General features: G+C 36.7%; 1 protein-coding gene across 1 annotated transcript; it reads left to right on the top strand.

Moving 5' to 3' along the window:
- The first annotated feature begins 10,350 nt into the window (after positions 1 to 10,350).
- Positions 10,351 to 13,633, top strand: LOC127516583 (C-type mannose receptor 2-like). Its single transcript, XM_051901357.1, has 5 exons — positions 10,351 to 10,446; positions 10,618 to 10,656; positions 10,749 to 11,105; positions 12,462 to 12,806; positions 12,972 to 13,633. Exons 2-5 carry the CDS (start codon positions 10,620 to 10,622, stop codon positions 13,337 to 13,339), a joined length of 1,107 nt encoding a protein of 368 aa, XP_051757317.1. The 5' UTR covers positions 10,351 to 10,446; positions 10,618 to 10,619; the 3' UTR covers positions 13,340 to 13,633.
- The last annotated feature ends 1,060 nt before the right edge of the window (positions 13,634 to 14,693 follow it).

Below are 14,693 nucleotides of genomic sequence, written 5' to 3'. Positions count from 1 at the left end.
TGGTGACATGCTTCATATCAGCACACAAAACACATTCAGATTCCCAGCATGCATTGTGGCACAAATAAATGATGCAGCTGAATTCTTTTGCTATTTATTTCTGAATATTTCTGATTGTCACCACAGTTGAGGTTTGTATGATGAGTGTTGATGTATAAGTGTGTCTCAACATTTACACAAAAGGTTGTGTCAGTGGCTGAATTTGTTTCTTTTTTCAATAATGTTTCAACTCCATCATTAATTAAATCAATCATGAAACTAGAGAAATAATATATAAAAAAACATATATACAATATCTCACAGAAGTGAGTGCACCCCTCACATTTTTGTAAATATTTTATTATATCTTTTCATATGACAACACTGAAGAAATGACACTTTGCATCAATGTAAAGTAGTGAGTGTACAGCTTGTATAACAGTGTAAATTTGCTGTCCCCCCAAAATAACTCGACACACAGCCATTAATGTCTAAACCGCTGGCTACAAAAGTGAGTACACCCGTAAGTGAAAATGTCCAAATTATTCATCAAAGAATCCTGAAAAAGTGTCACAGGTTATAAAATAATATTAAGCAGCACAACTGTTTCCAACATTGATAATAAATCATCATATTACAATGATTTCTGAAGGATCATGTGACACTGAAGACTGGAGTAATGATGCTGACAATTCAGCTTTGATCACAGAAATAAATTATATTTTAAAGTATATTAAAATAGACAACCATAATTTTAAATTGTAATAATATATCACAATATATATATATTTTTTTTTCTGTATTTATTATGTAATAAATGCAGCCTTAATGAGCATAAGAGACTTCGTTCAAAAACATTAAAAATAGTAATGTTTCCGAACTTATGACTGGTAGTGTATATATATATATATATATGCAATATATGCACTTCATAAGACCTGATCTGAACGAAATCATTAATGTAACCCTTCTATCACTTCTTAGGAGGGTTATTAGGCTTTATATCAATGCACCAGTTCAGCTAGAATCTGGACGTACACTTGCGTTCAACGTTTGTGTCTTTAATGGGGATTCCCTGTCGGTGTCTTTGGCTTGGAGAAGGGTGTTTCTTGGGTTCTTTGATTCGCTGCAGGTCTTTTCGGGTCCGGATTGATGTCGTGGGAAGCCAATCATGTTCTGGTGTGCTGGAGGATGAATGGAGTCTCCCTCGTGGCTGAAGTCTGACGTTTTGAGGCGGCAAAGACTGTAGAGCTGTTGATTAAACTTTGAGGCAAAACTTGACTTAGAACATGAGACTCTCATGGAAAAGAAAGGAAACTAAGTAAAAGAAAGAAAAGTAAGTGAGACGAGAGTAGTTAGATGGCTTGAATGAAGCTGTTTGTTCTTAACCCAAATCTGATCTTTGTCATCATTGTCTTCTCATCTGTCTGATTCTTTGTTCGTGTCCTGAATTTATAAACTGAGGTGTTTGTCCAACCTCTTTGAGGAGTTCTAACCAATTAGGTATCGTCTTTGTTTCAGAGGTGGCTTTTCTCCTCCTCTCACCATAAATTACATGTTATCTGTGGTCTCTTAACTTTCCTCTTAGCAGAGAGTACAGTTTAGAGTGATTTCTCTAAAGATAATACGATACATTTTACACAGATTTCATTCATGCCATCCTTTGAGTTATTAGAAATCAATCACGCACATAGTAAACAACACACTCTTTCAATCAACCATTCAAAACTTAGAACGATTACATGAATTGTGAGGGATCTAAGCATAACTAGTCACATGTATAGGGTGAAAACATGATACAGAATTAGGCAGTTGAACAATGTTTGATTACAAGTCCATCTAGAAATGTTTTGGAATGATCTGATGCATTTTTGATATGTAAAGTCTGAATCTCTGTGGGTTTTAAGAGATTTGAATCCTGTGTTTCAGAGGTCATTCAAAGGGCTTGTAGGAAAAGAAGGTCTGTCTTATGTCAATGTTTCAGGGATCAAACAATCTCTGGGTTGATCTGGAGTCTGGAGTGTTGAGTTTTTGCATGTAATTATGTTTGAACGAATCATCTGGAAGATTCATTTGTGTGGTTCACCCTCAAATCCTACACTGGTGTCTTACGAGCGGGGTGCTCTGCTGTTTAAGGAATTTTTTTATTTTTCAGTATTTTTTGCCACAGCTTGAGTTTGGCCTTGAAAGCGTTAAGTTTGTCTGTTGCTGTTAAAATATTTTCATTCTTTCCTTGCAACTTTGTGTTAAGCTCATTTAAGTGACTAAAAATGTCTGCGAGGGATGCAATCTTAGCCCACCATGAGTCGTCGTTGATCTGTTCTTTGTGGGGTATGTCGTGCTCAGTTGAAAACTGCCTGAGTTTAAGCTCATAGACATGGGAAAGCACCTTGCCCCGTGACATATGGGGCGTCTTTGATTTGGCGATTAGCTCTGCTACTAAGAAGCTTGTCTCCTGAGCTTTCTCAGACACACGCACACATGACATCATTTGTTGGTTCTGTTTAACATTTTGTGCTTTTAGTCACTTGAAGTATTCTGTGTCTTTGCTAAATCGTGGTGTTTTGTGTCTAAATGTCTCTTCAGCTTACTCGGTACCATTGCTGCATTTGATAGCTTTTCCCTGCAGACGAGGCATTCAGGTGTGGGACAGATAGCATCTCCGATCCATATAAAACCGTGAGCCAGGTAGCTTTCACTGTACTGCCTGATTTTATTTTTTATGGGTGGTGGTGTTCTGGGTTGATGTCTGTCTGTCTTCTGGACTGTGACATTTCTGCGATTCTCTCCTGAGAACAGTCCAATTAGCGGTAAATAAATATTTAAACTTTAAATATGTATGAAATATATCAGTGTTTTTTCGCTTAGTTATTTTCATTTGGACATGCTCATATGTTGGTATTTTGATATATTTTCGAAATATTTGCTGTAAAAAGTTATTCTGGGACTCTGCACACCATCAGCTACAGCGGGCCCTGCGCAGACACAGGATGACGGCCGACCTTCGCCGTTCCAATGCTCCCTCCTACCAACCGGGACAGAAGGTCTGGCTGTCAACACGGGACATCAGACTGCGTCTGCCCTGCAAGAAATTGAGTCCCAGATTCATTGACCCATTCACCATCACCAAGCAGATCAACCCTGTCACGTATCAACTCCAATTACCTCCACAATACCGGATTCATCCCACATTTCATGTTTCACTCCTCAAACCTCACCACCCTTCTGTTCCTCTCTCCACAGGGCCTGGCGTAGCAGGCTCCACCGCTCACCAATCACAGCGCACCGACTCTCAAGAGTACTGATCACCCGCACCTGCACCTCATCAGCACCGCAATCACCACAGCTTAAAACACACACACTCACACACAGTCTTCGTCCGGTCTCGTATGCATTAAGACTTACCTGTATGCTTACCTCAAGGACTCCTACCAAACTACTTACCTGTCTCCAGCGTCTCCTGTTCTCCTCGTGTTCATCGTCTCCAACGTCAAGTTTCTCCAGCGTCTTCCAAGTTTCCCCGCTTCTATAATCAACAAGGACAGTATCACTTCTCTGCACTCTCTACTTCATTAATTACTTCACGTTATATTCACCTGCACTGCTGTTTCACTCTTGCTGGTATCAATAAACATCCCTGCTTGTTATACCTGCCTCCGTCCCTTCTGTGTTGTAACACATACAATCATTTTACAAAAATTACATTTTATAAATTACACTTCTACAAATTTAAAATTACCATTTCATTTTCTCCAATCTGACAAAGAACTCCCCCCACTGACCAAATTTCAGAAAACATTTCAATATCACATACCAATTTATAATATGCATACTCTCTCTTAATTCTAGCAGCTATCATTCCTTTCAGAACCACCTCTGCATTAATTGATTCCATACCCAACATTTTATTTTTTCTCGTTTTCCATATAGCCATTTTAGCTGACCCCAACAAAAAATTCAATAAACATTTTTTCCTCCTTTCCTGAAAATTGTACATTGGACCACTTATAAAGTTCTGATAAGACAAATTTTCTCTGAACTTTATAAAACACTGTGTTAAAAAATTAAACAGTCCCTTAAAAAAATAAAACACTGCCTGATTTAGGTGTGCCACGTGTCAGTTCGTAGCTATAGCCCCGAACATTAATCTCCACTGTAAGTCTGCAGTACGCTTTTCAATAGGGAATTTATACAAAGACTTCCAGCATGCCTTAAAGTTTGTCCCAAAAACTTCTGACCACCTCCAAGTCTTCACTCCTCTTAACACAGTCTGATGAGTAACTTTCACACATGTCATATAGAGCTCCTTCTTCTTAATTTCTTGAAAACTTCCCAACTCAGGGTACTCAAAAGATAAAACTGAAGATCCAGGAATCTCATTCTCCTCTTGTACAGCAGCTGATAATTTAATGGGTGGAAAAGTATACTCCCCATTCCAATCCTGAGACGGAGCCTCTCTACATGCACCAGGTAGAGCTGCCCACACTTCCTCTATTATTTTTCTCAGAAGGCGAAGAGATCTCAGTCCAGTAGCACTCTGCAATGACTGTTTTCCAGCCATCACCACTTCTCAAATCCCCCAACTTGACATACCCCGCCTTCACAAACCAGCTTTTCACTGATTTAGAGGACAAAATCTTTGTTCTTATTAATGGATTATGGAACAAAGGTTCCCCCAGTATCCAGTCCTCAGGATTTGAAATGTCTCTGTGTGTAAAAAATGTCATTTTCCATGCTGTTATCATTGACTTATAAAAAGGTGTTAACTCCTTCAGATCCACTTCATCAATTTCCAGTAAAAAAAAGCTGTTTATCATAGAATAAACCAGATGTTTTCCGTAGAAGAGCACAAGCAACATTAATCCACCCAACATTCTCTTCATACAACAGTCTCTGTGCTGCTTGTAACCGAAAGGCATTTATACGGCTTCGTACATCTATTAGGCTTTGCCCTCCTTCATTCACTGGTAAATAAAGTGCAGGCCCAGGAATCCATTTTTGACCAGACCAGAAGAAGTCCACCAATTTCCTCTGAATATCCTTAATACTTTCATCTGTTGGCTCTAGTACATTCAGTCTGTGCCATAACATAGAGGCAGTCAGATTATTTATAATTAAAGCTCTGCCTCTATAAGATAATTCGGGTAATAGCCAATTCCATTTAGACAACTTGGCAACAACCTTTTCAAGCAGACCCTCCCAGTTCTTTTCTTTATATTTATCAGAGCCCAGAAACACCCCCAACACTTTCAAACCTTCCCTTCCCCATTTCAATCCTTCAGGAAGTTGAGGTAGCCCCTTATCAACCCAAGAACCCACAACAAACCCTTCACACTTTGCCCAGTTTACTTTTGCTGAAGAACATTTCCCATAAAGGTTTACATTTTTACAAAGTACCTGAACATCATTTGGAGTAGTAATAAAAATAGTTACATCATCTGCATAAGCAGAGATGGAATACCTTTGTCTTGAAATATCACCAGGTATCATTACATTTTTTAACTCAGTTCTCAGCCTACATAGTAAAGGTTCTATAACTAAACTATAAAGTTGCCCTGATAAAGGACATCCCTGACGTATACCTCTTTTAACAGGGATTGTACAACTCAGGCCACCTCCTATCTTAAGCATAACTGAAGTATCTTAATAAAGTATTTTCATCCAAGAAATCACATTCTCCCCAAATCCAAAAGCTTTTAAAACATTAAAAAGGTATTCATGACCTACCCGGTCAAAAGCTTTCTCTTGGTCAATAGATAAAAAACCCACATCAAGATTATTTCTAATAGACATATCAATCATGTCTCTCATAAGAAACAAATTGTTCATTATTGTACGCCCAGGAATACAGTAAGTTTGTTCTCTTTCTACCACAACATGCAAACATTTTTTTAATCTGTTGGCTAAACACTTAGACAGTATTTTATAGTCTGAACACATTAAAGACACTGGCCGCCAATTCTTCAACATCCCTAGGTCTCCATTTTTTTGGCAAAAGTGACAACACAGCTCTCTGACAGGTTTTTGGTAAACAGCCTCTTTCAAAACATTCACAAAACACATCATACAAATCATTTCCTAAAACACCCCAAAAGGCTTTATAAAATTCCGATGGTAACCCATCAACTCCTGGTGACTTTCCTGTAGAAAGCTGTTGCACAGCATTTGAAAGTTCATCAAAAGAAATCATTTTGTCCAGTTCCTCTTTTTCCTCATGCCTTAATTTAGGAAGGTCCCTTAAGAACTGGTCCATAGATCCAACATCACAGTCTATATTACCAAACAGTTCTTTGTAAAATTAAATTCCTATCATTCTCATTTCTATTGGATCTGAAGTAATTGATCCATTTTTTCTTTTAAGATGCAGCATACATTTCTTTTGTGCTTCTTTCCGTTCAAGTCCAAGAAAATAAGCAGTTGGAGCATCCATTTCTTTAATTGAAGACATTCTAGCTCTAACCAGTGCACCTTTAACTCTTTGTTCCAACAATGACTTCAGCTCCATTTTTTCTTTTTTACAATATTCATTGAACCATTGTTATCAACATCAGTCATTCTTTTTTCCATTTCATTAATCTCAATCTCTAAATTTTTCACCGTTCTCTTCACTACAGCAGTAACATTATAAGAAAATTGTTGGCAAAAAACTTTGATCTGTGCTTTTCCCACTTCCCACCATTGAGTCAGATTTTCAAAATTAATTTTTCTCTGTCTCCAAATTTCCCCAAAAAAAAAAAAAAAATCTCTCAAAAAAATCCTTGTCTTGCAACAACTTTACATTGAAATGCCAATAAAATGTAGATCTTGACCCTTTTACAATATTATAATCTAAAGTCACCATATGATGGTCTGAAAAGCCATTCGGTAAGATATAAGTATTAACAACTCTATTCATTTCTGATTTACTTATATACAACCTGTCCAATCTTGCTCCTGTCATAACAGAATCTAATATCTTTATCCAGGTATATTGCTTTACAAACTTATTCCTACTTCTCCACACATCCTCTAAATTAAATTTTTTTGTGACATCAAATAATAACGGTAACACTTTAGTATAGGGAACATGTATTCACTATTAACTACGACTTTTTCCTCAATAAATTCCTAATTTACTGCTTATTAATAGTTAGTAAGTTAGTTGTTAGGTTTAGGTATTGGGTAGGATTAAGATTGTAGAATAAGGTCATGCAGAATAAGGCATTAATATATGGTTAATAATTACTAATAAACAGCCAATATTCTAGTAATATGCATGCTAATAAGCAACTAGTTAAAGAACCCTAAAATAAAGTGTTACCATAATAACTTACTAGATTTTGAGTGAGGCTCCTCACCATTCCTATCTAGTATAAAATTAGTTGTGCAATTCCAATCACCTCCTACTACAACACAATAATTACCATCATCATATTGCTTTATTGCATCATTTAACTTCTGGAATGTTATTTCACGATGTAATCCTATATTCGGAGCGTATACATTAATGAAAAGAAATTTAACACTTTTAATTTCTGCTATAACTAATAAAACTCTACCTTTTTCTATCTCTATTGTTGTCACAATTTTTAAAGCCAAAGATTTCGAGAAGAGAATTGCAACACCCATACTAAAATTTGTTCCATGGCTTAATTTACACTCCCCTTCCCACCATCTACACCACTCCACTTCATTATTTCTATCAGAATGTGTTTCTTGTAAGAAAATTATTTTAACATCATTTAATTTAATAAATTCAGAAATCATTGCTCTTTTAACCCTATCTCTTCCCCCATTTATGTTTAAGGATCCTACTCTTACAACCTCCATAAAAATATTCCAAAAGAGGGAAAAGAAAGACAGAAATAGAAGAAGAAATAGAGACACCCTTAGTGAATTACACATCATTATCCAGTTTAGTTAAACTTCCTTTTCTTTGGGGTTTTCCCCTTTCTTATTTTCGTGACAAACTTTTTCAAACGGAACCTCTTCCTCTTACTTAGTTTATCTTCTCCTACTCTTTTCATCCAGTATAAAACAGAACATTCAAATTTCTTAGTGTCAGCGAAGTAATCCTTCACTTCTGCTACTTTCCCAAAAGTTTCATCCAAAAAAACATCTATTTCTTCCAAAGAATAAACCTGTTCACATCCCACCTGAGATAAATTTGACACATCTAATATATCTGACAATGCATCATCCTCACTTTCCTCCCTTCTTCCCTTATCCACCATTTCTCCAGATTGATTATCCTCCAAAATCACTATCCCTGCACCACTTGACTGATCTCCATCAACTAACATCACTTCTTCACCACTTTCCACCTTTTCTTTTTGCTCTTTTTTCTTAGTTTCTGTCCTCACCTTCTCTTCAACCATCTGTATCTCACCATTAATATCCTCTACTACCTTCGACACTTCAGTACCATTAGTCTCACCCTCAATACCGACACTACCTTGATCCTTTTCATTCTCCTTATTTTGATCCTCAGTTTCCACTCCTTCTTTCACGATAATTTCCTCCACACTACCATTCAAATCCTTATTCTGACCGGTCTCATTTACAACTTCTTCCCTATGTGGGCAAGACAATCTTACATGTCCTACAGAACTGCATTCAAAACAGCGCAATTCCCCAGTGTTTGCGTACAACATGTACGATTTTCCTTCGTACACGCAACGAAAGGACACGTTTAAAGTTGGAGCGTTCAAAAACATAAACACCTGCCGTCTGAAGGACAACACGTGCTTCAAAGACTCATGTTTACATCCAAGCGGCACCATCTTAATTCCACTCGCAAATTTTCCATACCTAGATAGCTCACGCTGTATATCTTCATCAGGAATGAATGGCGGCACATTCGAAATTATTATCTTTACAGTTGGAGATACTAAAGGTTGAACAATAACAAAAGCTCCACTTACCACAATGCCGCTCTCTACCAACCGATTCACCATTTGTTCCTCCTTCAAAAAAACCACCACGGCCTTATTCATCTGGGATGCTGAAATTATGTTTTCATGTCCCACTTGCTCAGCAACATCCAGCAACACGTCCTCAACTGTTTAATGATATTTATATTTAATGATAGCTTTTAGATCTCAATTGTGTTCAAAAATAAGAAAGAAAGAAAAAAGAAAAGTCCATAAACTTTCCCCCTCACCGTGACACCTCTCCCACTTCAAACCGGAAGGAAAGAGAGAGAGAGAGAGAGAGAGAGAGAGAGAGAGAGAGAGCGAGAGAGAGAGAGAGAGAGAGAGAGAGAGAGAGAGAGAGAGAGCCCAAGAAAAGAAGCAGAGAATAAAAAAGCCCCAGAGCAACAGTTACAATCTTCTTTTATCCCTTCCTTGACCATGTGACTGAAACCAAATATAAGACATTCAAACTGACCAATCAGGAAATTAAAACTTCCCTCACTGTGCTAAAGTTGTGACAGTTCATACATTATATATTGTATATACATTTTGGCCTACAGGGCTTGATCACTATCAACACCTTTGAGCCTTTCAAATGGCCCTTGTAGCAAGAGAGAGGGGGTTGAAACAGTAAAGCAAATGTCTTTGTTCATTTTAAAATATCCTTTAGATATTTTCAGTCTTACACTGCAATAAAACTAATAGATGAATAAGACTGGATGAAATATGAAATATGACTAGAACAAAAACACTCACTGTTTATCCTGTTTCACGTCAGAGATGTAAATATTGTCCAGACTGAACGTCTGCATGTGATGTGGAGATAAGAAAATGAGTGATGAGGATGTGTTTACGTGCAAATGTGTTCATATGTTATAAACATGAAAAAAAGGTAAACAGCAGGAATACGAAACAACTCAAAATAATTAAAATAAATGTAATTCTCATGAAAAAAAAATCATTCTAAAAATAAAAAATATTAACAATGTTTTATATGTGCATTCCAGCCAATCACAATCAAGTAATTAGAGGAAATAAGACTGAAACAGCAGCAGCAGAAGATGATGTTATTATTTCAGTGGGATAATGAGAGTCCAACAACCTTTACTAACATTATAAATGAACTGCAGGGGAATGAAAGCACGATATGAGCACTTTAATGTCTTTATCTCGTCTCTGTTGTGAATGTCTCCTCCTCAACACCAGGGGTCTCTGCTCTCAGAAGAGGGAAAAGAAGAAAGACCATGAGAGCAGAAAAACGTTTCTCCCTCTTTGTCACCAGCACCAGATAAAAAGTGAGAAACACAAACATACATGATATTTTAATTAAGGTCCATATTCATATAGACTGACACTGACTGACACTGACTGACACAGACGTCAAGATGCAAATAAAGGGAAAAAGTTGGACAAATACACACATATAGAGGAAGTGAATATGAAATAGGGGTTTTCAGGGCAATAAACAAATGATGTGATGATGAATGAGGGATGAGAGCAGATATAATGATCACACTGTTTAAAGCTGCAGACAGAAACATCAGACTCAGGACAGAAACACACGACCTCTAAAGTAAGAACAACTCACATGTTCATTCTTCAAACACAACTAGACTTTGAGATGTTAATATTGTCTGAATGATTGTGAATTGTGTTGTTCTGCTATTTTTTAAATTACATGATCATGTTTTATTTCAAGATGAATATGGGATTATCTGAGTTTTTCAATGTGTTTCTTCCTCAGAAATGGAGCAAACTCTATATTTCATTCTTCTTCTCATTGGTGAGTGTGTTTGTTGTTGTATTTATGGTTTATAGTTTCATCAGGTTTGACTCTGTTATGAAAAGCATTAAATCAAACCCTCTCTTTCACAGCTCTCTGCTCCGTATCTGAATGTGTTCAGCGTCAGTATCACTTTATAAACGTGATGAAGAACTGGACTGAAGCTCAGAGATACTGCAGAGAGAAATACACAGATCTGGCCACCGTTGACAACATGAACGACATGAACGAGCTGAACAAGAGTGTGATTGATGGACATGTCTGGATTGGGCTGCAGAAGACGGGTGTTGATAAATGGCAGTGGTCTTCAGGTGATCCTGCGCTCTATCTGAACTGGGGATCTGGACAACCTGATGGCAGAGATGAGTGTGTTATGATGAGAAATGGACAATGGCATGATGGGTCATGTAGTAACAGCCTGACTTTCATCTGCAGTTCATCTAACAACAGTAAGTTCAGCTCCCTACAATGACAATAAACATTATTTATAGAAAGATGCACTATATATTGTACAAAATTGCAGTGCAATAATAAATGCTTCTACTTTTAATGTGGTCATAAAGAGACTGTGGATATTTTTCACACTTTCAACTCAAGTCAATTTCTGATTCACTCACATGTTGATCTTTTGTTGTCATTTGGGATAACTGGGAATCTGCCATTAGAGAGTGTAGAGAATTTACAGCAAAATTACATAAAATGCAAAAATATCAAACCATTGTTTTGACTAACATAAATGGAATTAATGAATGGATAAAATTATAAAATTATTAAAAAAATATGCAACAGACAACCTGTCACATCTTGATATTTATGAACAAAACTTCAATTATTGTCTTAATACACGTCAGTGTGATTTTATTGTGTTCACTTTTTTAAAATAAATAAATAAACAAGCAATAATAATAAATGTTTTTTTTTTATTGTAATTCTCAAAAGTAACTTTTTTTAAGTAGTGGTTTGAAACTAATAAAACATTTTAGACATGAATTTGTGATCATTAGTTACAGAGTATGTGATAAACCATCTGAACGTCTTGAGCTGTGAGATTTCCATTATGAAAAGAATAAACTGAAATATAACAATTCATGAAAACCGACAGTTCCTTATGTATTATTCAATATATTGTAATATATTACCACAATATAGTATTCTGTATATTTTTCAATATATTTAAACCATTTAATATGTTGATCATAAATATATGGAAATATATTTTATTTCCATAAGGGATTGATTTATTCATTCATCTTTCAGGATCTCAACACAAACCTGTAAAAACGTCATTCTTAGATGAACTTTAAATGAACTCACATTGTCCATTACAACTTAAAATCAATCAGACTAGAAACAAGACAAACACTAACATTAATATTAATATTGCAACAATATTCATTTGTCTATATTAATAGTGTACAATCCAACATTTTGAACTTTTTACTGACATATTTCTAAGGACTAGTTCACAAATATATTCAGCTGCAGTGAAACATCTTCATCTGTTTGATGTTTCTCTCATTCAGATCTTTGTGTCTGAATCAAGTATTAAAATGTTTAAGGAAACATAATGAAGAAATATAAAGTTTCAATAAAATGATCACAAATGATACTTAATGTTTTATCAGCAAAATCATCATGAATATATTGTGAATATTTAATATATCATCAGCTGTAGAAACAGTCTTTGAATGACACGTGTTTCTGATGTTTCCACTGCTGCTCTTATTCACATCCAAACCATAAAGCAGCATAAGAATAATGAACAAACTGATTCATGAATCTGTTTCCATTTGTTTTTCTTAAAGTGAACACAGGACTCGTCTTTGTCAATCAGACGATGAAGTGGAGAGACGCTCAGAGTTACTGCAGACAGAATCACATTGATCTGGTCAGTGTGAGGAACCAGAATGAGAATCAACAGCTTCAGAAGTTCATCAATGATAGTCTCATATCTGGTGATGTCTGGATTGGTCTGTTCAATGACTCATGGCAGTGGTCAGATCAGAGTAACTCCTCATTCAGATACTGGAATACTGGTGAACCTAATAATTCTGGAGGAAATGAAAACTGTGCAGAGATTTATCCGAACGCTCAGGGACAATGGAATGACGCCCCTTGCAGCGAACAACATCCTTTTGTGTGTCATGAAGGTGAGCAGATCCTCACAAAACACACACAATCCATCCATCACCTCCAGATATCTTAAAGTTCACACTACATGTCTGACATGACAAATTCCTCCACAGTGTTTGTTCTGCATGTTGTTTTTGATCAGTCTCTCTCTAGTTTCTGCTTGTGGTTTGTTTTGTGTCCAGATAAACTGATTCTGATCAAAGAGAATCTGACGTGGTCTGAAGCTCTGAGATACTGCAGACAGAATCATACGGATCTGGTCTCGGTTCATTCAGAAGAGATTCAGCGTGAGGTGATGAATGTGGTTAAACAGGCGTCTACTGAGGAGGTGTGGTTGGGTTTACGTCACTCCTGCACTGTGGGCCTCTGGTTCTGGGTGAGCGGACAGACCGTGTGCTATCAGAACTGGGCTCCAGGGAACGGCACAGGAGAGGAAGAGTGTGAGTCTGCAGTGAGATCTGGAGCAGTTCAGTCTGGAGGAGATCAGCACTGGATCAGCCGTCCTGAGACTCACAAACTCAACTTCATCTGCAGCAGATATGAAGAGTGAATGGATACACATACATTTCATGTAAGATAACAAATGCTTGTGTGTTCACTTCCTTTAACTTCAGTTTCATTCATCACTTGGTTTGTTGTGAATCATTCAGCACGTGTATCAAACTGCTAAAGTCACGTGATTTCAGTAAACAAGGCTTTTTTGAAACATTTCAAAATTTCAATGGTTTGCCACTATGATCTCTGTGAACCCATGAACCTGTGTCTGTATGGTTATACAATAAAATAAAAGAGACTTACACAGTAGGGTATCATGTAAGTCTAAATAAACAGTTTCAAATATTGACGTTTGTTGTTCAGTTGTTAATTGTTAAGAGCCTCGACGTCCAGAACTGCTGTTTGCTTTCACAAACTCTTTCTGTCTCGTTTTGTGTTATTTACTAACTTCAGAGTTAATCGAATTTTGTGAGGGGTCAAAGGGCATCATATACTCATCATTATACTGTATGTTTATACTGTTTTCTTTCTGTTTTGTCATGATATAATTCATGTAACTGAAGATGGTGTGAGTTTTTTAATTCCTCATTTGTGTTTTAAGGATCTCTGTATGCTGTTGTGGCTACTTCTCTCTCTTATATTGAGTTTCATGTGTTAATCATGACTTTATATTAGAAATGACTGGATGAATGTGAATCAATGAGCACCAACATTATGTGCCTCAGATAAATGAAATATTGTTTATTCATGAAGGAGTGAAGGTTGGGTATAAAACATCTAATTCTTTTGTGCTAAACATAAAAGAACGTGTCAACAACAGCAGCTCAAATAAACTCATGTACAACCAGCAATCTGATCTCTTGACTGTTTCCCAACATCAGAACATCATTATATCACAAAATCCAACATGGTTTAAATCATATTTCAAACATTTTGAGGATACATAAGCTGTGTCTCAATTCAGATACTGCATCCTTCGAAGGTTGTATTCAAAGAACGAATGCGTCACAGCGGCGTGATGAAGGCTTTCCTATTTCAAAGGCTTCTTCGAATACGGCCTATAAATGCGTCCTTCTTTCCCCGGGCCGTGAAGGACAGAACGAGTGGATCCTTCACAGCCCAGCCTATCCCAAGATTCACTGCACACCGGTGACAACTGGATTCTTTCAAAGAAAACTACAGGTTGTGCTTCAGTGGTGACCGATGATTTACATTTAAATGTAAGTCTTGTGTTTTAATTAGCTTAAATAGCTAGCCATAAATGTTAGAAGACCAATGGCCTAAATGTGTCATTAAAACAATTGTCATAAGTTTCAAGGTATTACAGATCTGTAGTTCTGCACTTGATTAGCTGCATTTGTTAAAGGCAAAACTTGCTCCTACATTTGGTTTTGTTTTAGGGAGAAAAG

Source organism: Ctenopharyngodon idella, chromosome 7, assembly GCF_019924925.1.
Source record: "Ctenopharyngodon idella isolate HZGC_01 chromosome 7, HZGC01, whole genome shotgun sequence".
NCBI classification, from domain to species: domain Eukaryota; kingdom Metazoa; phylum Chordata; class Actinopteri; order Cypriniformes; family Xenocyprididae; genus Ctenopharyngodon; species Ctenopharyngodon idella.
The sequence above is the reverse complement of the archived record's forward strand: the minus strand, read 5'-3'. Positions and strand labels throughout refer to the sequence as shown.

What these genes read in the sequence shown, in the direction of transcription:
- LOC127516583 (XM_051901357.1), top strand. Translation starts at nt 10,620, where the DNA reads ATGGAGCAAACTCTATATTTCATTCTTCTTCTCATTG. An exon ending in CTGCAGTTCATCTAACAACA is followed by an intron (nt 11,106 to 12,461) that starts GTAAGTTCAGCT and finishes TTTTTCTTAAAG; the next exon opens with TGAACACAGGACTCGTCTTT. An exon ending in TCCTTTTGTGTGTCATGAAG is followed by an intron (nt 12,807 to 12,971) that starts GTGAGCAGATCC and finishes TTTTGTGTCCAG; the next exon opens with ATAAACTGATTCTGATCAAA.